The 23,869-nt window shown below is 41.8% G+C and overlaps 1 protein-coding gene across 3 annotated transcripts in view; it reads left to right on the forward strand.

Moving 5' to 3' along the window:
* Positions 1–20,603, forward strand: part of KDM3A (lysine demethylase 3A) — a 44,328-nt gene extending 23,725 nt beyond the window's left edge. For all 3 annotated transcript variants that reach the window (XM_034771662.1, XM_034771661.1, XM_034771663.1), the window contains 15 exons: positions 859–1,073; positions 2,399–2,551; positions 2,739–2,834; positions 3,305–3,432; positions 6,105–6,288; positions 7,138–7,310; positions 8,151–8,387; positions 9,728–9,899; positions 12,557–12,647; positions 13,333–13,463; positions 14,339–14,458; positions 14,549–14,688; positions 17,698–17,874; positions 17,954–18,088; positions 19,898–20,603. In XM_034771662.1, coding sequence (XP_034627553.1) covers positions 859–1,073; positions 2,399–2,551; positions 2,739–2,834; positions 3,305–3,432; positions 6,105–6,288; positions 7,138–7,310; positions 8,151–8,387; positions 9,728–9,899; positions 12,557–12,647; positions 13,333–13,463; positions 14,339–14,458; positions 14,549–14,688; positions 17,698–17,874; positions 17,954–18,088; positions 19,898–19,993 — 2,248 coding nt within the window. In that variant the 3' untranslated portion in view covers positions 19,994–20,603. The remainder of the gene's footprint in view (positions 1–858; positions 1,074–2,398; positions 2,552–2,738; positions 2,835–3,304; positions 3,433–6,104; positions 6,289–7,137; positions 7,311–8,150; positions 8,388–9,727; positions 9,900–12,556; positions 12,648–13,332; positions 13,464–14,338; positions 14,459–14,548; positions 14,689–17,697; positions 17,875–17,953; positions 18,089–19,897) is intronic.
* The last annotated feature ends 3,266 nt before the right edge of the window (positions 20,604–23,869 follow it).

Below are 23,869 nucleotides of genomic sequence, written 5' to 3' on the forward strand. Positions count from 1 at the left end.
AGTCCTAAATATTCGTACTTGAGCCACTCAGAACTCGATTAGGGAGAAGCTATAAAATAGGAGTAAGAGACCACCCAGGTCAGCTCAATGGATGATCCTGAAGAGATGCATGATAGTGTCCTTGACCAAAACTTAATTTCCTGCCATTTTTATGCAGCATATTGAGCACCTGTTGGTTGTTACTTTTCCACCTCAGAAACAGCAGTCTTTCACTGAGATTTCATGGACAGAGTTTGTAAAGTAGCCCTATTAATGAACACTTTTAGGATGTGGCTTGTAAAGTTTTCTTTAATATATTGCTTTTTCTGTGTTTGTGTTTTTTCCCTTTAGATTTTCCCTACTGGTAAATCTAAATGCAAAACTTCTTGAAAGTAGATGTTCTTTTGTCTACTGACCTGCTTTCCAAGTTAACCAATAAAACATAATTATGGCTAAGTTTAAGATATTCAGTTTCCTGCTGTCTTGGGGTTTGAATCAAGTTTGAGCTGTGTACTACTAGTACAATGAAAAATCTTTGCTACAGCCCTAAAGTGCATGTCTCATATTGCAAATGCATTTAAGATTCTCACTAATTGGATTCTTTAGATTTCCTAGCTTAAAATGTTAAGAGCACAACAAAAACTGAATTTCTTCCTCCATGAGCAGGGTTTAATCATGATTAATTGACATAATAGAGAACACAATTTATCCTGATCTATACTAACAATTAAATCATATTCAGCATTGTCAGTTATCCTGTTAATTTCTTGCATGGTTGGATGCCAGTGCCTGGGTGACAGACTAGAACAGGTGGAAATGAACTAGTAGAGAACATTTGGGTTTTTTGTTTTTCTTATCCCCATCCTCTCTCCATCACAGGCTGTGGTTCAATAGACATGGACTGCTGCGTGAGGAAGGTTTCTTAACCCCGGACAAGTACGACTCTGAGGCTATCAGCTTGTGGCTGCCTTTAGCAAAAAACGTTGTGGGTCTAGATCTAGACACTGCAAAGTATATTCTAGCCAACATCGGAGACCATTTCTGCCGGCTGGTGATATCTGAAAAGGAGGTCATGTCCACAATAGAACCACACAGTAAGAGCAGCTCTTCTGAAATGTAAAATTTAGGACTTTTCACTCAATTTTTTCAAAATAGTTCTTCATAGCTTGTTTCCTGCATGCGAATTGATTGCATACATTTGGTGTTGCCATTTAAAAATCTTTATTAAATGTCCATTTTGATTCTTGGTGGTGAGAAGTAATAATATGTTTAAGCTTGTGGATGTGATGTTAAGCAACTCTGTACTTTGGACCCTTATCAGGATTCAGCTCTGCTAGTTTCTATGGTCCACATGAGTCTCATACACTGAATTGGCCTGACCTCTCCTCCCTTTCTAGAAAAAAGCTTGAAGTGCAGTTCTGTTACAGAAAGTGATGTAAAAATGGTACTTTTTCTACTTTACATATCTGCTGCCTGTGTATATTCAGTCAGATCTATTAACTTAGTGACAAAATAAGTTTTCATTGCTTTCTGTTCTTGGTAGCAATAGGGGGCTAACACAGTTGAGTGATATGGCTTCTGTTCCTTTTTGTGTATCCCGGGCCTTGTCTTGCTTCGATTGAAGTTGATAATAGAACTGTCATTGTCTTCAGTGGTGCAGGATTGAGCCCCAACAGAATTGTTTAAGTTCCAATCAGTTGCACCTTTTTGAAATGTCACTGATGGCAAAGGACTGAACAGGTGTTGTTGAAGGGATAATTAGCTTGCGGAATCTCTACTGGTGCAGATGTGCACGAGGGAAAGAACTCTGTTCAAATTTCTGAGTCCACGCTGAGATTACAGGGCTGACAGCTAGAAAAAACTATTCTTATTTTACCTTAAACTAAGCACACTTTTAAACAGAAACCATGAAGAGACAACAAATATGGAACCCTATGACATTTTATACTATTACTCCTCAGTGTAGAATTGCAGTTTAAGCAATGTCTTTTTCCTGTAGCTATAATTGTATAGCCAGAGGTGCAGCATGGTTTAAAGGAATGGCTGCATTGTTTCTGTTTATACGCATATATGTGCACATGTGAGCAAGGCAAGGTGGTAATATCCGAATGATTACTCTTTATTGTGCAACTTTGACAGCCTTGTTTGCCCTCTATCCACTAATCAGTCTTCCCAGGATATTTTTTTTACATTCAAAACCTTGAATAGATTCAAACCTGCCTCTGAAGTTTCCTCATTCTCCTCCAAACATGTAATTCTTCCTCTTAAAATTCTCCCTGAGATGGGGCAAGATTAATTCATGAGCCATTGGGAGATATTTTATACCTAAAGTAATTAATTATTTTAAAAGTACATTAATTGAAACCCATAGGGCTGCAAGTTAACTCTTTAACTTTGACTAGTCTGTCAATTACCACAGGACAAGTAGCCTGGAAACGTGCAGTTCGAGGAGTTCGAGAAATGTGTGATGTGTGTGACACCACGATATTCAACCTTCACTGGGTTTGCCCCAAGTGTGGCTTTGGAGTGTGTGTAGATTGTTACAGGATGAAAAAGAAAAGCATACATGATGGTGAGAATGTGTAGTTTCCCACTTTCTTAAAAATGACTTAAATTGTTGAACTATTATGTTAATGAATGGATAGGCTTATTGTAAAGCTCTTTTTATAAACTTGTATTCTGAAATTATTGAAAGACAAAGTGGCTATTCAGAGACTGAATGAACACATTAACTAGTCATTTAAAATGATTGTTTGCAGATGATGGAGCTGATACTTTCTCCTGGCTTAAATGTGTGAAGGGTCAGTTACATGAACCGGAGAACTTAATGCCTACACAGATAATTCCTGGAAAAGGTATTCTAATAATTGCTGTGGAAATGTGTGAACAGTACCAAGTGTTCTGTTGTTCACTTGTATAGGGCCTGATCCAATGCTTGTTGAATTAAAAAGATTCCACTGACTTCAGTGGGCATTGGATCTAGTCCAGAATGCTGCCCCCTGGACTAGGATAAAATAAAATGATTTGAGTAATAAAATTGTTCAGCCAGTTTACCAAGAGGCAGTGTTTAAAGACTAACTCTGCATTTTGTTTTGATGGTGTTACTTTCTGTACTTTAATATTAAATACTTTACACAAATATATTTTGATTTCTCTGAAAGTTAAATCTAATAAATAAAACATGAGTTAAACTGACGTATCACCATTCTGGAAATGCTTTTTCTCTTAACCATCTTTTAGATATGTAGTGTACTCCCATTGAATCTTGATAGTCTGTATGTTTAATTTTGATAATATGAGCTCATTACTGATTCTTCTCATTTAGCTCTCTATGATGTTGGTGACACTGTTCACTCCGTAAGAGCAAAGTGGGGAATAAAGGCAAACTGTCCTTGTGCGAATAAGCAGTTAAAGGCCCTATCAAAACCAATTCTGAAAGAGGATCCAAAACAGGTATTGCCACTGTCTCACACTATATGTACACCTAGTTTGAGAAACAACAATTGAGTCTGCTCAATGTTGGCCTGACTCTGCTCCCATTAAAGTCTCAGTGATGATTGATTTCAATGGGTATGGAGTTAGGCCAATACTAACGACTCCTGAAATCCTATCCTATGGATCTGTGCAATATTAATGTGTTCGCATATTCACTGATTCAACTTTCTTAAATATACTAGCAAAATGTTTAGGTGTCTATTTATAGGGACCCATTTTTTAAAATGTCCAATTCTTGAAAAGCACGGAGTGCTCTGTGGCTCTCATCGACTGACTGCTAAAGGAAAAGGAGGATTGTACTGAAGAAAAGATATTTTCAAGAAACTTCTAGACTGGAAGGGTGAGAGAATGTGGTGGGGTGCAGAAAGAGAACAGAGGAAATTCTTTGAGTCCTGGAGACTTAATGACAAAATAATGCAACAAAGTAGGTTAAATCTAGAGAAAATAAGCAGTTCAGAGGAAATACTAAATCTGTTTAAATTCCTAGAAGATATGAAAATGTTTCTTCAAGGATTCTCGTATGCCTTATGAAACTCCAGTAATGGAGTCTCTAACAAGAATTTTAGACTAACTAGATAACGAATAAGTCTTAATGGCTATAATATAAGAGATATTGGGTGTGGAGATAGCTTTCCTATAATTAAAATATAGCTTCTGTTTATGAAAACGTAACCATCTTGTAAACAAAATCCACAAAGCTAGTCTTTTTTTAATTACATTATACAATTTTAGTCTAGTTTTGAAGTATTCTATTGGTAAGTTTTAAACACTTACAGGTACTTGGGAATAAATGAAATGCTTCCCTTTTGGCAGTGCCCTTCTGAAAGTTGAGTAGTTTCCATACTACATATGAAATATTTAAATTGATCACGTTTTTATTGCTAATTGGACTTGTGAAACAATTCCCCCCCGTATGTTACTTGGTGGGGTTGATGCTAGCATTAGTCTTCCCCATCCCACCCCACCCCCAAGAAAAAAATTTACCAACGGCCAGCTCCACAAATGGTGTAAATCAGCATAGTTCCATGGATTTCAATGGGGTATCTGGCCTTTGGGTTTGAGGATGTGGTAGGCAGAAGACCATACTTAAATTATGGCTTCTGCAAGCAAGCAAGTATTAAAATTGGTCAGACTTTGGTTTTAAACTTAAAAGCGGTGTGAACTTAAAATTATTTTCGCCTTAATACTCTAGGGAAGTGTATTTGTTTTCTGTCGGGCCGGATAAGGTGATGTCCAAATCTTGGTGGGCCAAAGGGCTCCTCAGGTGTTTGCAAACTAGTGAAAGCGTGTCAATTATTGATTTGCTTTATGTTGCATAAGCAAATAATTAAGTGCCTGATTAAAAGTGTACCACTGTATGTTGAAGTGTATCAATAGGCTAACTTCCATGTGTTAAAATGTAAATGAAAAGTTTCTAAAATAAATGCAGGTGAAGTCCATTTATCTATATGGCTTGAGGGACATCCGATAACAGGGTATTCAGATAAAGGAAATTATATTTTTTAGCTGCAGTTTCACAGTGAAACTTTTTAGTCACTGATCTTAATGATACTCTATTGGGAGTGAAAGTTTTGCACCCAGCTGAAGTGGAAATGTTTGATATGCAGTTAGCCAAATCCTCATGATCTGAATGAGCATTGGGTCCTCCGTGCGTACTTGAGTATTCAGGATTTTGGGCCCTGAGGATGGAGGGGTAACTGCAGGAGAGAGGAGCCTCCCTGGTACAGTTTGAGCAGGGGGCAGTGTGGAGGACCAGGGAAGCAAGGGATGACTCCCTCCAGAGCCTTTCCTATCTCCTCCTCCCCCTGCCTGTGTCCAGCTCGTGCTCCCCTCTGGGAACTGTGCTGCAAGAAAGGCCCTACTGCTTAGCTCAGGGTCCACCCTGGGCTTCTATCCACTCCAGCCCTATGTTTCCCTGCCCAGTTCTGGCTGCAGCATCCATGTACTGACCTACCTCTGAGCCCCTCCTGCCCAGACCTAGCACTTATGGGGTCAGATGATACTTTGCAGCTGCGAAGGGAAAGCGCTTGCCTGTCAGGGGAGTATAGGTGCTGAAGCTGCAGGTGAGGACTTTCCATTTGGTCCACTTGGCAGCTATTCCTTCCTGCTCCCCACTAGGGGCTCTGTCGTAAAGGCATTCTCCTTCCGCCCCTGGCCCATCCAGTTCACCCAAGCTTCTGGTGTCTTTGGCCAAGGCAGGCCCTTTTCCTCAGTGGCAGCTGAGGATCCTCCAAGCTGGCAGGTGCTGGCCTGAAGTGCATATGCTCAGAGGTGGAACAGCAGGCGTGTGGCAGGGTGTACTCAGAGGTGGGTCAGCATGGAGACATTGCAGCTGGGACTGGGCAGGGAAGCTCCATGGGCTGGAGCTGCTGGGAGCCCAGGGTGGCATTGGACCAGAGTAGTGGGCTATCCTTAAAGCAGAGCCCTTAGTGGGGAACAGGGCAGAACTGCTGATGTCTGGCAGGCAGGCCAGTTGAAAACTGCTCTAAGGTGTCAATAACAGATGCAAAGAAAAAATATTAAGTAATGAGCTAGGTTGCGATCTCTGTTCCTCCTTAGACTTCCTCTGCGACTTTGGGCAAGCCACTTAGGTATCTTTGTTTTTTATAAGTCTTCAACTTGTCTTGCAGAGTTTAATCCCCGGAGAGAAATCCACACTTCAGCATAATTTTGTTCTAAACCCATTAGCCACTAGCTGTGATTCTCCTGTAAAACCAACACTTGGAAGTAAACCACTCTCTTCAGTAAATACTTCTCCTTCCTTAAGTTGGCTGGCTAACCTAACCAGTGGAAACGTGAATAAAGAAAATAAAGGTAAATATCATATATAAAAACAACCTTTAACTGCTACTAGCTAATTGAAAATGTACAATATCAGACCCATCTGTGGACTGGGGTGGGGTTTATGGTGGCTGGCTACTGGTATAAAAGTTTAATAAACCAGGTAAAAAGACTTGTGTATTTATGGTAAAAAAAATTTAAAATGCCTAACCACTTAAGTCACTTTTTTGAAAATGGAACCTAAGTTCCTAAGTCATTTAGGCGTTTTTGAAAACTTCACCCATGACATTGGATTTTTCAAAACTGCCTAAGCACACTAGGCACCTAACTTGCTTATATACTCGTGAAAATCCACTCGCTAGACTGTAGTACACTGTATCAATACAGTGGAAGGAGGTAATGAAGACTTCTGAGGAATAAGTAAAAATTTGTCAATTCAAATATGGTGCCAGTTTGGGGAAGAAAACCGATTTCCCCCCACCCCTACCCCCAAAAGGCACAGTTTCAGATACTTTAAGACATTAGGTTCCTTTTGTGTTCAAGTCTGAAGAGTCTAATGATCCCGTTAGATTGGCAATGGGCAAAATATTTGTTGATACTAGACTTGTTTACATTTCACCCACAGAGTTTTGTCTGCATCTGTGTTTTTAAATTTAAAACTACATAAGGGGGAAAATTCCTCCTCCAAAAAGGAACAGTATTTTTTTAATGAATATAGTTGAAATGTAGTATGATTCAAAGGTGGTTTTAAACGGAATATATTGGCCATCTTCACAAGTAAATTTTCTTTTTTTTTTTTAATTTATATAAAACTGCTTCAAACTCCAGAATACACCTGCCTTGGTTCAGTTTGTCAGTGGAGTTTTTTCCTCTCCATTTCAGATAAACTCCTCACGTCCACTTTAAAGAATGAAAACAAACCTCTTCAGACCCTCCCCACTTTCACTAAACCCCCTACAGCCCTGCAGACATTCAACAGTGCAATATTAACACCTGTGAGCAACAACAACAACACAGGTTTCTTGAGGAATCTGCTGAACTCTTCTGGAGGAAAGGTATACGAGGATTTTTGCAGTGCTTTTTCCTTACTGTGGTTTTAAAGCCAAACTGTGTTGGAAGTGTATAGTGAATAGGAACCATTTCACCAGGCATGTGCCAAATTAAATACCCAACCATCAAAAATATTTTGTCGGGGAAGGCAGTTTCATTGTCTGGCTTCCACCAGAGGCATCCCTATGGAAGTGCCTAGTTATAGCCTACATGCAGTAGTGCCACAATGGCATAAGCTTGCCAGCTACCCTTGCTCTGTCTGCTGCAGCCCGTACACCTGGAAGGATAGAGTCAGAGCATCCAGCAGTTTTACTTCCCTGGTAGCCTCCAGGATTGCTCCTAAACGACTCCCAGCTAGAATTTAAAGCTGCTTCTACATCAAGTGATTTGATTCCCCTCCCCCCCCCGATGCATGGATTGCAAATTACTTCACCCTGTCCGCCCAGGTGTGAATTAAACCCAGTGTGTAACTAATTTTGAAATAGTGGGGGAAATATTTAACCTGGGCTTCAGAAATGCAATCTCACTGATTTCCGATCACTAACTTTTTAAATATAATCCTAACTAGGAGCCATGCTCCATCTTCTTCAGTGGGTTTGCACAGTATAAATAACAGCAAGTCTATGTCACTTACTTAATTAAGCATAAACTATAAGGAGGAGATTATTATCCCTACATAATATAAACGTGGGCTGAAGTGAAAAGGAAGCAGTTGGTGGCAAAAATATGTAATAGAAGTGTTGCATGACTTATTAAAACCTCTGCAGAACAAATGGCATCTTGACATACGACTGTAACAAAAGCATATATTAACATCCACTTTCTCTTCTCCCTCTTAAATTCAGACAGAAAGTGGGCTCAAGAGCACTCCCAAAATCCTTGATGACATTTTTGCATCGTTGGTGCAAAGTAGAACTCTCACAGATTTGCCTAAGAAACCTCAAGGATTAACTATAAAGCCTACCATATTGGGCTTTGATACACCTCACTATTGGTTATGTGATAACCGCTTGCTGTGTCTTCAGGATCCCAACAATGCGAGTAACTGGAATGTCTTTAGAGAATGCTGGAAGCAGGGACAGGTATTTTCTTCAAGGTGTTTTGTTTGTTTCCTGCACACTCACGTTATCCTTAGTGGGCTAATTCAGACTATGTAGATTTTTATAATGGCCCTTATAGCTGTGGTATCTGAGCACTAGTCAACAGAAAGGATCTTCTGAATATAGAATGGATGTTCTCTAGTGGCAGAGCATATAACTGGACATTCAGCGTTGGTTCTGAGATTGATTATAATTTCCAGTTAGTAATGCAACGTATGGCATGCTACTATCCCAGAGAGCGACCATGGATTATTGTCTAGTGGTTAAAGCAGGGTGGGACTGGACTTCAAACTTCTTTAGCTTTGCCACTGACAAATGACGAGGTCACAGAATCGCTCTGCTTTCATTTCATTGTCTGTTTAGAGGGGAATGATTATCCATAATTGTTTCCCTTACATGAGTGTTGTGTGAGTTAATTAGTGCTGAGCTCCTTGCATAGAAGAGGATAAACTGTATAAAGTACTATTTCTGTGCATTTTAATATCTCTTGCTGGGATATATTGGTGGCTCCTATTGTGACTCTGGCTTTCTTGTACCAGATGGGAGCTGTCCATCACAACTTGTTTGATTTACAAAGACAGCACAGCACAGCAGTTGTCTCTAAAACTATATGTAAACCTTTTTGGGGGAGTGGATTATGCACCCTTAATATCCATCATGTCATGTTCATAAGCCTGGGAGTTGACACCCAAAGTCACTTATGAAAAACTGCTCACTTAGCAGCCGTGATCTCTGTCACTGTCTTGTGGCCAACTTTTATTTATTTATTTATTTATTTTGTCTTCTAACAGAACATACTTTTTCCAGTTGAGAGTTAAAATGTTGTGTGAAAGATTTACTACTTCTGTTTTCCAGGCAACTTAATACATTTGAAGTTTTTTGTAAGCTTTAGAAACTACAACTTAACTTTTGAAAGTACAGCATAAGAATGAATTAGCAGTTTTGTTGCTACTGGTTCCTCCTTTTTTTCCCCTCAAGTATGGATAAGATTTCAAACTACAAAGCAGCTTTTATTATAATATGTATAGATTTTGAAAAATCTAGCATGGCAACCTAAATAATGGAAAGGCATTGTAAATTCTACTAAGTATATCTTCACGAGATACCCATGTCCTCAACAACACTATATAAATAAGATGTTAGAGAAAAGGTGAAAATATTTTTAAAATAACTATAATTTTTTTCTTACTAAATTTGGTATAATCTCTGGCGTTGCCATTATACATCCTGTATAATGAGGTTCTGCAGAAATGCTTATTAAATCTTAAAATATTCTGGGTTAAAGAGACTTTAATTTTCTCTAATTCATATTTGTCTTTTAGCCTGTGATGGTGTCTGGAGTGCATCACAAAATAAATGCAGAGCTTTGGAAACCTGAATCCTTCAGGAAGGAGTTCGGTCAACAGGAAGTAGATCTGGTTAATTGCAGAACCAATGAAATTATCACAGGAGCTACAGTAGGAGACTTCTGGGATGGATTTGAAGATATTCCAAGTATGCAATGTGAAGTCACTTATATTCTGTTGTTTTGGCTAATGGATACTAAGAAATATGGCAAACAGAAGAAAATATCCTGCTTTCCATTCTTATTGCTTGCTTTTCTACAGAATGGGAGACTTTTTTTTCATCAGTGACATCTCTGTAATGGGAATATGCTGTTCTCTCTGGCTTGGAACTGTTGGGTTTCCCAGACTTTTCCAAGTTTCAGAGTTTGGCAAATGGTTCATCTCCCCCCATGCTCCAGTGCAGCATGCCTGTCAGTGCTCTTTACAGGTGCACCTTGTGAAATGCACTGACATTGTTTCTAGTCCTCTGTACTAAGAGGAAGCTGTTTCCTCAAAATCTCCTTTTGAGGGCTCTTTCTTCAGCATCTTTTTTTTGTCTTTCTAGCAGAGAGAGAGAGTCTTTTTCGAAGAAGTTTGAGTACTCCCATAGCCTAACATACATCCTTCAACTGCTTTACCAGTTGAGTGGAATCTGGATGATAAAATATAAATGTTGATGCTAACAAGATAGTTGAATTGGCTTTTTGAATCCCTAGAGAACATTTTTATTCCACATGTTGCACTTCTAGTTGGAATTACTTCTCTGAGAAGTGCAAGACAAGCTTTATATAATGGCTAAGTTGTTTTTTTGTTTTTTTTTTTGTTTTTTTTTTTGTTTGTTTTAATTTTTCAATATTCCATAGTGATTAAGTTGTCCTGTGGCCTCATCGTGAATTGATACCAGAAGTAGTGTCTTGAATTCCTCATGAATCAGACTATCATCTCCAGGTGTTCTTCCTAAAATCTCCTTCTCACCTGTGGGAAACTAGACTTGTACATTGGATGTTAGAAGGATTTAGGGGTCTTCTACTTTTGCTGTTTGAATAGGACTAAAGCAATTTAGAAAGCCATCTACGCTCTTAGTAGCCCTTAATCAGTGTAAAGGGAATGCATTTCCACACAGTACATCTAAAGTGCATTTGGCTGTAGGCTGGACATTGTTAAACACTGGTTAGTTTGCTCTACTACACGGGTGGACAAACTTTTTGGGCCGATGGCCACATCCGGGTATAGAAATTGTATGGCAGGCCATGAATGCTCACAAAATTGGGATTGGGGTGCAGGGAGGGGGTGAGGATTCTGGCTGGGGGTGTGGGCTCCAGGGTGGGGCCAGAAATGAGTTCAGGATGCAGGAGGGGGCTCTGGGCTGGGGCAGCGGGGGTGGGGGAGGGAGGAGTGAGGGCTCTGAGTGGGAGTGCAGGCTGTGGGGTGGGGCTGGGGTGAGAGGTTTGGGGTATAGGAGGGTGCTCTGGGCTGAGACCGAGGTGTTCAGAGGGTGGGAGGCGGATCAGGGCTGGGGTTGAGGGGTGAGGGCTCCAGCTGGGGGTGCAGGTTCTGGGGTGGGGCTGGGGATGAGGGGTTTGGGGTGTAGAAGAATGCTTGGGCTGGGACTGAGGGGTTCAGAGGGTGGGAGGCAGATCAGAGCCGGGGCAGGGGTGCAGGCTTCGGGCGATGCTTACCTCAAGCAGTTCCCAGAAGCAGCAGCATGTCTCCTCTCCCACCCCCCCCGCCACCTCCTACACAGAGGCACGACCAGACAGCTCTGCTGCATACTGTCCCATCTGCAGGCACTGCCCCTGCAGTTCCTATTAACTGCTATTCCTGGCCAATGGGAGCTGCGGGGGCAGCGCATGGGGTGGGAGCAGCATGTGGAGTGGACGGAGCCCCCTGGCTGCCCCAATGTGTAGGAGGTGGAGGGGGGACATGCTGCAGTTTCTGGGAGCCGCATGGACCGGCCCCCGACGCTGCTGCCAAGCTGGACCACCGGAGCGAGGCAAGCCCCAGACCCTGCTCCCCAGCAGGAGCTCGAGGGCTGGACTGAAATGCCTGGTGGGCCGGATGCAGCCCACGAGCTGTAGTTTGCCCACCCTTGCTCTACTAGAATTCACGTTTCATCAGTGGTCTACCTACGTAATGTCTCCATCATAAAAATCCGCAGGGGTGCTTGTGGGTCTCGGTCTCGGTCTCTGTCTCATCTAGAGCTGAGGGTTGCTTTGTGAGGACAGTTGTGCATTACTTGATTAAACTAGAACTCATCAGAAAAGAGTTGTGCTGCTTGCTATCTTTCCACAAGTGGAAACATAAAGGCCACTTCAAAGAGAGAACTTTTAATTCCCATAATTGTTGTGGTTCTTAATGTGAAAATGCAGACTCTATCCACCTCCCCCCCCTCATCTGCAGAGTTAGATTCTCTCAGAACTGTGGCACTTGGGGGGAAGAAACTGAAGCAATGGGAGCTGGACAGTACATTTCTAACCTCTGTTCAAAGTGTCTGATACTGGGAGAGGTTGCGGAGAGTTCACAGTAGTCACTGATTTCCTGAAGATTCCTGAAATTAAATTGCAGCTGGGATTGGTTGGATAGGGAGGACACACCCGATTTCTGGAAGAACCAGCTGCTTTTGTAAGAAACAGCTTTTTCTGGGACACAAGTCAAGGAATTTTCCAGATGACAGTGTCATAGGAAAAAACAGGGCCCTGATTTTGCATAAATGTTTGTGGCTACAGTGTGCTTGTAATGTGTGAGACCACATACTTTTTGGATGAATTTTCTATTCTAAAAAGTACAAGTTACAAGTAACTGATACCTGTGAGCTCTTAATCATAGGTCGGCTTAAAACCGAAGGAAGGGAGCCAATGGTGTTGAAGCTTAAGGACTGGCCTCCAGGAGAAGACTTCCGAGACATGATGCCATCTCGGTATGAACTTGTGAAAAAACTATTCCTTGCATGGTTGATCTCAGAAATCACAAATGCTATTGAACTCTGAAACACCTGATTCAATTCTGAGCAGTGACTGTCGTTTATGCATAAACTACATCTGTTTCTGTGAGATGCTCGGCATGGTTGGGTGTTTTGAGAAATAAGTTTTGCTATAGATGCTCATGAAAATACAATAGGTTGCATTTGCATCTAAATAAATTAACTCTTTGCTGCTGCTGATTGTTAAAGTTTAGACTTCAAAAAAGGAAAAAAATCCATAACATTTCTCTCGCGTTTTAGGTTCTGTCAAAGCGTACTTTAAGTTTAAGCTAAATTTAAGCTCTGGGTCAAATTTCTTCCATGCCGTGCCTAACTTGCATACTGTACTTAGTGACAATAGAGATAATTGGCCAATTAGTTGACATTAAGGGCTTCAGTGTTGTTCGGTATATTAGTAATTATACTAATGTACATCTTAAACTTCACATATCTACTATGTTCCTATGTCTTATCTAGCTGTTTGTTTTCCTGTTTTCCCATTAGATTTAATGAGTGCATTGATGAAAGAATTATACCCCTTGGCTGGGAAAGAAAATAATGTTGGTTGTTGTAAATTTTAATAAATCTCTCCCTCAAATATTTTATACTGTTGCCTAATATTAATGGAGTTGTATTACCGTAGGTTTGATGACCTGATGAATAACATTCCACTGCCAGAATACACTAGAAGAGATGGTAAACTCAACCTTGCCTCCAGACTTCCCAACTATTTTGTTCGACCAGATTTAGGTCCTAAAATGTACAATGCATATGGTAAGTAATCCTGTTAATTTTGTAGCTCATACTTTCCATATATTCCAGTAAATGTTAATTTCAGAATTAAGTGCAGACCTGTAATCACAGACAATCAGATTAGTCGTTCTGTCAATCCAAATTAGGTGTTTGATCTTGGTTCCCTTTTGTAAGAACGAGCATTGCCCAGATGAGTTACTGTCCATATTCATCAGCTGATCTTTGTATTTAAGTAATCAGTTTTGTCCTTAGTTCTCAAGAACCTCTGTGCATTCATTCCACTATCCTTTTAATGACACATCTGACTGTTCTCTTTGTTACTTTATTGCAGCTCTCCATGGATATTTGCTTGTTCTACTTGTGCCCACTACTTCTGCCCAATCTTCTTGGAACTCTTTTTTTTTTTTTCCTCTGAGCCATAGCCTCCCTTTTTAATCTCTCTCTGAGCCCTTCTTTCCTTGACGTGTGTTAAAACAGCTCTCAGATATGGTTCTTTCAGATCCATGCTTGACAAATTTTTCATTATGGGGGTTGCTAGTGTAGCCGCCATACTTAATGGGAACTGGATTGTTTTTGAGACTCATACTGGCCTATATAGCTGTAGAAACCCTGTACTAGTAAGTCTTGAGCATGGCTTCTGTACATTTTAGTCATGTTAGGCATGAAGGCAACAGTTAGTGTGTTAGGCTATAAGTCTATTTTGAAAATGTTGTGTTTTTTTTTTTTTTTTTTTTTTTAATGATTACAAGTCAATAGGCCAGTCTGGAATTCTGACTCTCTGGAAAAAAAAACTTTGATACTGTAATCACATTAACAAACATTTTAAACAACTGCTTCTTATAGTGCATATTTTGTTATTGGCCTATAAATATGTTGCATATATCTAAATTTTCCAGGTTTAATTACACCAGAAGATAGGAAGTATGGCACAACAAACCTCCATTTAGATGTGTCTGATGCAGCTAATGTTATGGTTTATGTGGGCATACCAAAAGGGCAGGTCAATCAAGAAGAAGGTAAAACATTTGCTCATTGAGATCATCCGTGTGTAATCAGAGGCAAAGCCCTTCAGTGTAATTATGTGTTCACTCTTTGTTTTGTAACAGAAGTGCTTAAAACTATACAAGATGGTGATTCTGATGAGTTGACAATTAAGCGTTTTATAGAAAATCGAGAGAAACCTGGTGCTCTATGGCACATTTATGCTGCTAAAGATACAGAGAAGATCCGGGAATTCCTTAAAAAGGTAGGTTAATGTTATGCTTAGAAATAAACTTGCACATGAGGAACAGAAATTTGATGATAGAGCTCTTCAATCTAACAAAACTCTAACAAGATCCAATGGCTGGAAGTGGAAGCCAGACAAAACTAAGGTTAAAAATAAATGCAAATTTTAATTGAGAGTAACTAATAGAACTGGGCAGAGAACTCCCTTTCATGGAGAATTTTGATATTTTGAAAGTGAAATTTTGATTTAGTTTCAATTTGGAACACAAAACAAACCCTTGGAAATTTTCTGCAAGAGGGGCTAGATGACCCTTCGGGGTCCCTTCCAGCTCTGAGATATATATGGAGATATATGGAATGGAGCCTTGGCTCTGAGGCAGCCAACCTGCTGGGAGCCCTGGTGTTTCCAACTCCAAGGCAGTCTATATGGCAGGTTACAAAGGAGCAGGAATGTCGCCAGGTTCTGTAGAACTTAATCACTCCTTTTTTTTCTCAGCAAAATAGCTGGATTTTGTTAAAGCATCAAATTCTGATGAAAAACTGCTTCATCTGAATTTTTCCAAAGTCTAGTAATTAACCTTTGGAACAACTTAACTGAGGGTTATAGTGGATTATTGATTTATTGAGAATTTTAAAATCAAGACTTAGAATAATATCCAAAGAGATGCTATAGTTCAACTACAGCTGAATCAGTAATTGATTCAGGGAAGTCGTATAGCTTGTTATGCAGAAGGTTAAACTAGATCACAATTTTCCTTTCTGGCCTTAATCTAAAATTCATTTCATGTGGCATGTGCTGCAGGGGCTCTTGCACCAAGAATGGCCAGATTGTGTGATGAGTTAGAAGGATCTGGTGGTAGATGAGCAGTGGGGGCAGAGGAGAGTAGAAACTAGCCCAGGAGGTAAGATAGAGGAAATCTGAGTGGCGTTTTGTCTTTTTGTGTTTTTAAACCATGTTTTCAGTGGATCCTGTATTTATGGCATTGTGTGAGGATGGAGATATGATCTTAAACCGACACTCTAGGCAAGAGTTTCAGTAGCCAGGCTTCACCCTCCTGACGACTACTACAGTGTGGCTTGAATACATGATAACCTTTAAGCATCTTAAAAACTGGTCAACTTTTTAAGTCTGCCTTTAGCTGATGTGTAAAGGATTAAAACTGGAGAGAGGGGCGTTTGTAGCTGTCAGTCCCAGACCCTGCCAGAACAGATGCAAAGCCTGCACACACATCTCCACTGCTACAATGATCAACACACCTTGCAAGATCCATGGGTCCTGCACATGCCTATCCCAACACAGGATGTACCTCATCCAGTGAACTAAATGTCCCAATAGCAACTATGTGGGTGAAACCAGACAGTCACTATGCTCTTGAATGAACTCCCATAGGAAAAGGATAACTCCTCTTCCCCCCCAAAGTGATCACTATATCTGGCTTATCAGTCCTCGTCCTCAAAGGAAACCCACACAACGCTTGCAAAAGACAAGCTGGGAAGCTTAGATTCATAACTTTGCTGGACACTAAAAATCATTGACTGAATACACACTGGATTTATGGCTTATTACAACAATCTATAACCCACTAACAACCTCCCTCTTTCTCCTTATGACTGGAGGAGTGTTAACGTGCCACTTCATCTTGAATGGTCCCTTGAAATATGTTAACTATTTACGTTAAACAGTCTGTTCTGCCTTGTATTAAGCTTCGACACTGAATGAGGCCAGGTCTACACTTCACACTTATTTAGGCATAACTACGTTGCTTAAGGGTGTGAAAAATCCACACCCCTGAGTGATGTAGTTATACTGACCTTAACCCCCCATTTTGAAAGCTCTATGTTGGTGGGAGAGCTTATCCCGCCGACATAGCTACCGCCTCTTGTGGAGCTGGAGTTGAGCCGACAGGAGAGCACTTAGAGCATCTTCACGAGAAGCTATAGTGGCACAACTGCAAGTTTGTAGTGTAGACCTGCTCTGTTTCCCATAGCTGAAGAAGAGCATTGTGTAAGCTCAAAAGCTTATCTCTCATCAACAAAAGAGAGACACAAGGTGGGTGAGGTATTAACACTGGAAGGGATAATTAAATTCTGCAGACTGAAGAACTTTGTTTCTGCATATCAGGACTTTGTGTAGGCCTTCCAAGACGGCTGAATTAGTGGGCTCAATTCCAGGTGTAGTCCTATTTGGTAATGGGAATAAAAGTAAACCAGATGCAAAGCATTTAAAAGGGAGGTGGTTGAGTCAGCTAAGTGACTGGAAAGTGTATGTCTGGGGGGGGGGGGGGGGGGGGGAGGAAAGACCTTGGAAGAGTGAAACTTCCAAATTCTGATGATGATTCTAGGCTGTTCTCGTGGACAAATAAACTGCTGATAAACCTACATGCTGTCTTATGAATAAGAGATGTGAATGGGGGGATCTCTGACAGGCTTACTGGTAGGGATTAGAGGGCTGGTACAACAGCTAGGTTTAAGAGATGTTAATGGCAAATAAGTACACTGCTTCTACCTGGGAAGTTAATACTTCAACTTTGTTTCAGATGACCTTATAAAACAGTGCATTGCTCTACCTTAAATATTTGTATGAGAAGACCAAAGAGATAGATTACAGTACATAATATCTTACTTGTAGTACAAAACTTCTAATCCCATTGCTGTACTGGTTCCCTCTGTGGCCTTGTGCAAGTCACTTGAAGGACGCAGAGGGGCTCTCTGTAAATAAGATTCTTGTCCTTGTCACAGAAGCATAGTGAAGATCATTAGCAAATGCTTGCAAAGTGCCATAAGAATACCAAATCTTGTGTATTATTAAACAGACTATGGTAATAACCTTTAGAGGTCTTAAAGTACTGGATGATGAAACTTCCATTTTCATTAGTGTTTATAGCTAGTACTGTAATTGAACACAGAAATACACAGGTCAGCTACTCAATGGTCTGGCTTTGTCTGTCAAATACAAGTAGTGCACATTGATACTGTATTTGACTACTTTTTGGGTAGTCACTGTCATATTGTGACTATTTTTTTTCAGGTCTCGGAAGAGCAAGGTCAAGAGAACCCCGTCGATCATGATCCAATTCATGATCAGAGTTGGTACTTGGACAGATCTTTGAGAAAACGTCTTCATCAAGAATATGGAGTTCAAGGCTGGGCTATCGTGCAGTTTCTAGGAGATGTAGTTTTCATTCCAGCAGGAGCACCGCATCAGGCAAGAACCAATGACGCTATTATTGATTGATAATTTCAGACTTCTAGACATGTGACTGATATTTTTTGTTCTCTCTCAGGTTCATAACTTATACAGTTGTATTAAAGTAGCAGAAGATTTTGTTTCTCCGGAGCATGTCAAACATTGCTTTTGGCTCACTCAGGAATTCAGATATCTGTCGCATACGCATACGAACCATGAAGATAAACTGCAGGTAACTTACCAATTTTTAGTTTAAAAAAAAAAAATATATATATATATATATATTAAACTGCATATGTAGGGCTTAATAGCAACTGCATATTAATGTTGTGTTGAGTTGCACTTAATGCAGGGGTGGGCAAACCATGGCCCGGGGGCCACATCCGGCGTGCCAGACATTTTAATTCAGCCCTCAAGCTCGTGCCGGGCAACGGGATTGAGGGCTTGCCTCACTCTGCGTGGCTCCCAGAAGCAGTGGCATGTCCCCCATCTGGCTCCTACACATAGGGGCAGCCAGGAGGCTTCGCACACTGTCCCCGCCCCAAGCGCCGCCCCCACAGCTCCCATTGGCCAGGAACCACAGCCAACGGGAGCTGCAGGGGTGGCGCCTGCAGGTGGGGCAGCGCACAGAGCCACCTGGCTGCACCTCCACGTAGGAGCCGGAGGGGGGACATGCTGCTGCTTTTGGGAGCTGCTTAAGGTAAGCAACTCCCGGAGCCTGCACTCCTAGGCCCTAGTCTCAGCCCTTATTCCCCTCCCATTCTCCGAACCCCTCAGTCCCAGCCCAGAGCACTCTCCTGCATTCCCAGCCCGACCGCAGAGCCTGCCCCCACCCGGAGCCCCCTCCCACACCCTGAACTCTTCTAGCCCCACCCCGAGCCCACACCCCCTTTTGCACCCCAACCCCCAATTTCGTGAGCGTTTATGGCCCGCCATACAATTTCCATACCCAGATGTGGCCCTCGGGCCAAAACATTTGCCCACCCCTGACTTAACACATGTTAACAGAATGGTTTTAATTGATTTTTAAATCAAATTCTGAAGAATAACTCTTCAGAAGTAATTGAATTTTCTGTCTAACTTTTAGTAAAACCTTTACTAAGTTTTTGTTTATTTTTTGTGTGGAGGAAGCTTTTAAAAATTTTGCCCTGTTCCTCATTTCTTTGGTTTCATGTAGCTAAAGAACTATAGTCTCCCCTAATTCCAAACTTCTCTCACCAAACTCACATTTTGTGATACGATCATAAGCCAGTCTTGAACTTTTAAAAATGACAGTTATTTCTCTAGTTTGAAATAACCTAATGGAGTCGCACTGAGATTAGCCAATGGAACTGTAGGGGGAGAGGCCTGGGGGCTCTGGAAGAGGACATACAGCATTGACAGAATTATTAAACCTGGGACACTTCCACACTCAAGAACTTTAACTCGAAGTAATGGTTGCTAGATTGCACAGCACAACACAACTCTGAAAATCAGTTATAATTCAACTGCACCTACACTCCTGTCATCAGTTGCCATCTCAGTCTCAACTGTTCCCGCTCTACCATCCATAGCCTGTATACCTCCATCCTCATGCTGAACAAGCACTATGCAGCCTTAACTCTGGCCATACCTACAGTACACCATTTGGTTCACGTGCGGATTCAGTTCAGTACCATACATAACTAGGTATGGTACTGAACCAAAATATAGAACAGTCATTAACATGGATCATCCAGTCATTGTTTGATACTTAGGAAAATATCTCAAGTAGCCACTTATACCTGATGCCATACCTCACTTAATTGCACACACCAAAACATAGCCACATACAGAAGTATGTAGAATGGACTTTATTAAAGCTACACCAACCTTCAGTTAATTGTTGAAACTGTGAACATACAGCCTTAAACATAGTTGGAGTTCATGGATGCCTCTTATTTTGGGAAAAGTCAAAGCTTTTTCACTCTACAAGAATCTAAATGTAGAATCTTCCAGACTGACTAGATAAGTGCTTTAGCTTTGTCTCTTTAAAGTGGCTAACTTCTTGTTTTCCTTTTAGGTGAAGAATGTCATATACCATGCTGTTAAAGATGCAGTTGGGATATTGAGAGCTAATGAATCCAGTCTTAGCAAACCAGCAGGTGGAAAGCCTTAACCATGAACTATGAAACTGAAAAATATTGGCAGCAGAGTAAACTATTCCATCAGGACCTCCTGTGGATGCTGAGATTTATTAATGTTACCTCATCTTCCTTTCAGCAGTACCAGAGGATCATGGTACTTCGTTCTATGTATTCGTCTAATGTTTACAAACCTGAGATGTATATGTAGTAATATTAACAGACTCTGACATACTGTGAATGCTTATTTGCAATAGAATTTTATAAGGAGAAACTCTCTCCAAGCTGTACAAAGATACCTTCTGTAGACCTTACTCGGGAAAATACACTGGAAATTTCCAAATTATTCATTTGAAAAATGTTAAGACATGATGTAAAAAGCTCATCAACTTTTGTAATTTTGCTTTGGGGGGAGGGGACAGGGGGAAATATGAAGTTTTGATTTAATAGCCAACAGTAAGTGTACTGAGAGTGCAGTTCTTATGTTTTTACATTAACACAGAACTAGCATCAAAAATAGTATTAAAACTAGTGTATATTGACAAGGAGGGGGATTAACCATCTTCAGTTAAATGAGTTTACATTTCTAAATGTAAAATGAAAAGGGCATTTTTTTCATTAAAAATTCCCGTATCAAAACTTTGATTTCCAGCTTAAACTGGTATTTGCACTCTTCTGTAACTCTAAGTTCTAATAGTGAATACCCTACATATAGCACTTCTGTTTTAGGAGTGTATTCCTTTTCCAACCTCTAAACTGACTACCCTGATATAATGCTATTAAGTTAAAAACAACGAAGGCATACAAAAACAAAGTGTTTCAGGGTAGAAACTGCTATCTTGTGCTTAAAGAGGAAGTCTGAACGAAAAGCCTAGGTAACTGGAAATTAAATTGCATTGAATAGCACTTTTACAAACTTGATTCACTGAAGTTTAATTTAACTACTCTTAAGTTCTTATTCCAATACTGTTACTGTAGTCTCTGCATTAGAATAAGATCCGAATTCTCTATCCCACACTCGATCATGTCAAAGTGGTTTTCAAGGCTGTATTTAAAAGAGCAGGCAGCCTCATGAGGTATGTCCACATAGCAAAGAACCCACAGCGGGCCTGGGCTGCAGGGCTGGTTCATTGCTGTGTAGACTTCTGGGCTTGGGCTGGAGCTCAGGCTTTGGGCCCCTACTACCAATTGCTTGATCCCTCTTTTTCCATGCAACCCTTCAGCTACTCGGCCTCACTGTTCATAATGCTTCTCTACTAAGGTTCTCACTACTTTGTCCAATAATTCCTTCCCTAATTGTATTAGCAGTCGGCGGGGCCGGCCCAGGGGCCGGCAGTGCGGTGGTGGGCTGGGGGCTCGGGGACCGGGCCGGCGGTGCGGTGCCGGGGGCCAGGCCGGGGACTGGCAGTGCTGGGCGGGCTGCGGGTGCTCGGCCAGGGGCTGGGCCCGAGCCGACCCAGGCTGGAGACGCCGGGGGGGCCAGACTGGGCCGCGCCTCCTCCCCCCCACGCCCCTCTTACCTGCATCTTCTGCCAACAGAAGATGGTAGAAAAAAATATGGCACTAATACCTATTGTCACCCTGATCTGTCTCTCTATTGGATCCCTTTTCCCAACCTGTTTTGATCTCAGCTTGTAAACTCTTTGGAATATGAACTACATGTACAGCTCTTGAAGAAAAAATGTTAAGTGCTTGTCAGTGCATATATATTCCAGTCTTGATGCACCTGTACCTTAGGCACTGAGGTGATCATGAAATGACAGATCTCCTGAGTATTGAAAGGAAGGAGTGAGAGCAATAGACTATGAAAATGGACTTTATAAAAGATGATTTTAACAAACAAACTGGTAGTATTTTTTTCTTGCCATGTGACCTTAGGGAAGGAGGAGGGCAGGAGAACTGTCAGTTTCTCAGAGATAAGAAGAACATAACAGTTCCATACTGGGTCAGACCAAAGGTCCATCAAGCCCAGTGGCCAATGCTAGGTGCCCCAGAGGGAGTGAACCTAACAGGTAATGATCAAGTGATCTCTCTTTCCTGCCATCCATCTCCACCCTCTGACAAACAGACTAGGGACACCATTCCTTACCCGTCCTGGCTCATAGCCATTAATGGACTTAACCTCCATGAATTTATCCAGTTCTCTTTTAAATGCTGTTATAGTCCTAGCCTTCACAACCTCCTCAGATAAGGAGTTCCACAAGTTGACTGTGCACTGTGTGAAGAACTACTTCCTTTTATTTGTTTTAAACTGCTGCCCATTAATTTCACTTGGTGGCCCCTAGTACTTGTATTAGGGGAACAAGTAAATAACTTTTACTTTCTCCACATCACTCATGATTTTATATACCTCTATCATATCCCCCCTTAGCCTTCTCTTTTCCAAGCTGAAAAGTCCTAGCCTCTCCTCATATGGGACCTGTTCCAAACCCCTAATCCTTTTAGTTGCCCTTCTCTGAACCTTTTCTAATGCCAGTATTTTCTAATGTTGGACACAACAGTAAACTAGCCTCCTGCAAAGGAAAGGTAGTGGCCTCTTACTGTTCTTCCTGTGGCTCCATCAGGAACTTTTTAATCACCGGAAAATCAAAAACAAATTCTACAGAAAATGGAAACATGGATAAATTTGGTCCAACTGAGTACCAAAGAATTGCACAAATAACTAGCGACAAACTCAAACTTAGTCTTGTACAGTTATGTTTTTTTATTATTTTTTTGGTGTTGGAACTAATATGGACTTTGCCTTGCTCCAAATCAGCCCCAGCCAATGAGATTGAACAAAGAGGACTTGGAGGGAGCAATTTTTTGGACTTGCCTGTCATCTGGCCAATTGTTTAAGTATGGAAAGATGTGAATTCCCAGCCTCTTGAGATAAGCTGCCACTACTGTGTCATGAAGTTAGTTAGGGTTACCATACGTCCGGATTTTCCCGGACATGTCCAGCTTTTTGGGCTCCAAATCCCCATCCGGGGGGAAATCCCAAAAAGCCGGACATGTCCGGGAAAATCAGGACATGCAGTCGGCGGGGCCGGCCCAGGGGCCAGCAGTGCGGTGGTGGGCTGGGGGCTCGGGGACCGGGCCGGCGGTGCGGTGCCAGGGGCCCGGCCGGGGACTGGCAGTGCTGGGCGGGCTGCGGGTGCTCGGCCAGGGGCTGGGCCCGAGCCGACCCAGGCTGGAGATGCCAGGGGGGCCAGACTGGGCCGCGCCTCCTCCCCCCCACGCCCCTCTTACCTGCTTCAGGCTTCCCGCGAATCAAATGTTCGTGGGAAGCAGGGGAGGGGGCGGAGTTGGGGCGGGGACTTTGGGGAAGGGGCGGAGTTGGGGCACGTGGGCGGGGCTGGGGGCGGGGCTGGGACCCTGTGGAGTGGCCTTCTTTTGGAGGCTCAAAATATGGTAACCCTAAAGTTAGTAAACAGCCCAAAGATGAGAACTGTATATTGATGATACTGACCTGCCCCTATGAATCTGAACCTTCCTGTAGCTCAGGAAAATTGCCACACAAAAATAGGCATCCTGAAGATCAAGAGCAGCAAACCAGTCGTGTTCTCGTGTGTGTGTGTGTTGTTATGCTCATACAAAGCACATGGGATTTTTATAGAGGAAGGTAAATACACATAGCATTTATTGCAAATACCACAGTTAGCATATGTTTTTCTCACTCACTCACTCACACTCTCTCCCTCCCTCCTGCCGTGATGTTTATAGCTACCAGTCCAGAGAGTCTGGATCAATCTAGTGGCCAGCCAGATTGGTTGCAGAGGGGAGCGGGGTTCTGTTGGTCCCAATCCGATGCTCCTGGAGTGTGGCAAGACAAACCCAAAGTCCTATGGCCAAGCACCCTGTTCTTATAGGGTTTTTTCTCTGTTGAAGCCTATGGATTTTTGCTGTGTCAGTTTGTGACCAGTTACTTC

This window comes from Trachemys scripta, chromosome 5 (assembly GCF_013100865.1).
Source record: "Trachemys scripta elegans isolate TJP31775 chromosome 5, CAS_Tse_1.0, whole genome shotgun sequence".
NCBI classification, from domain to species: domain Eukaryota; kingdom Metazoa; phylum Chordata; order Testudines; family Emydidae; genus Trachemys; species Trachemys scripta.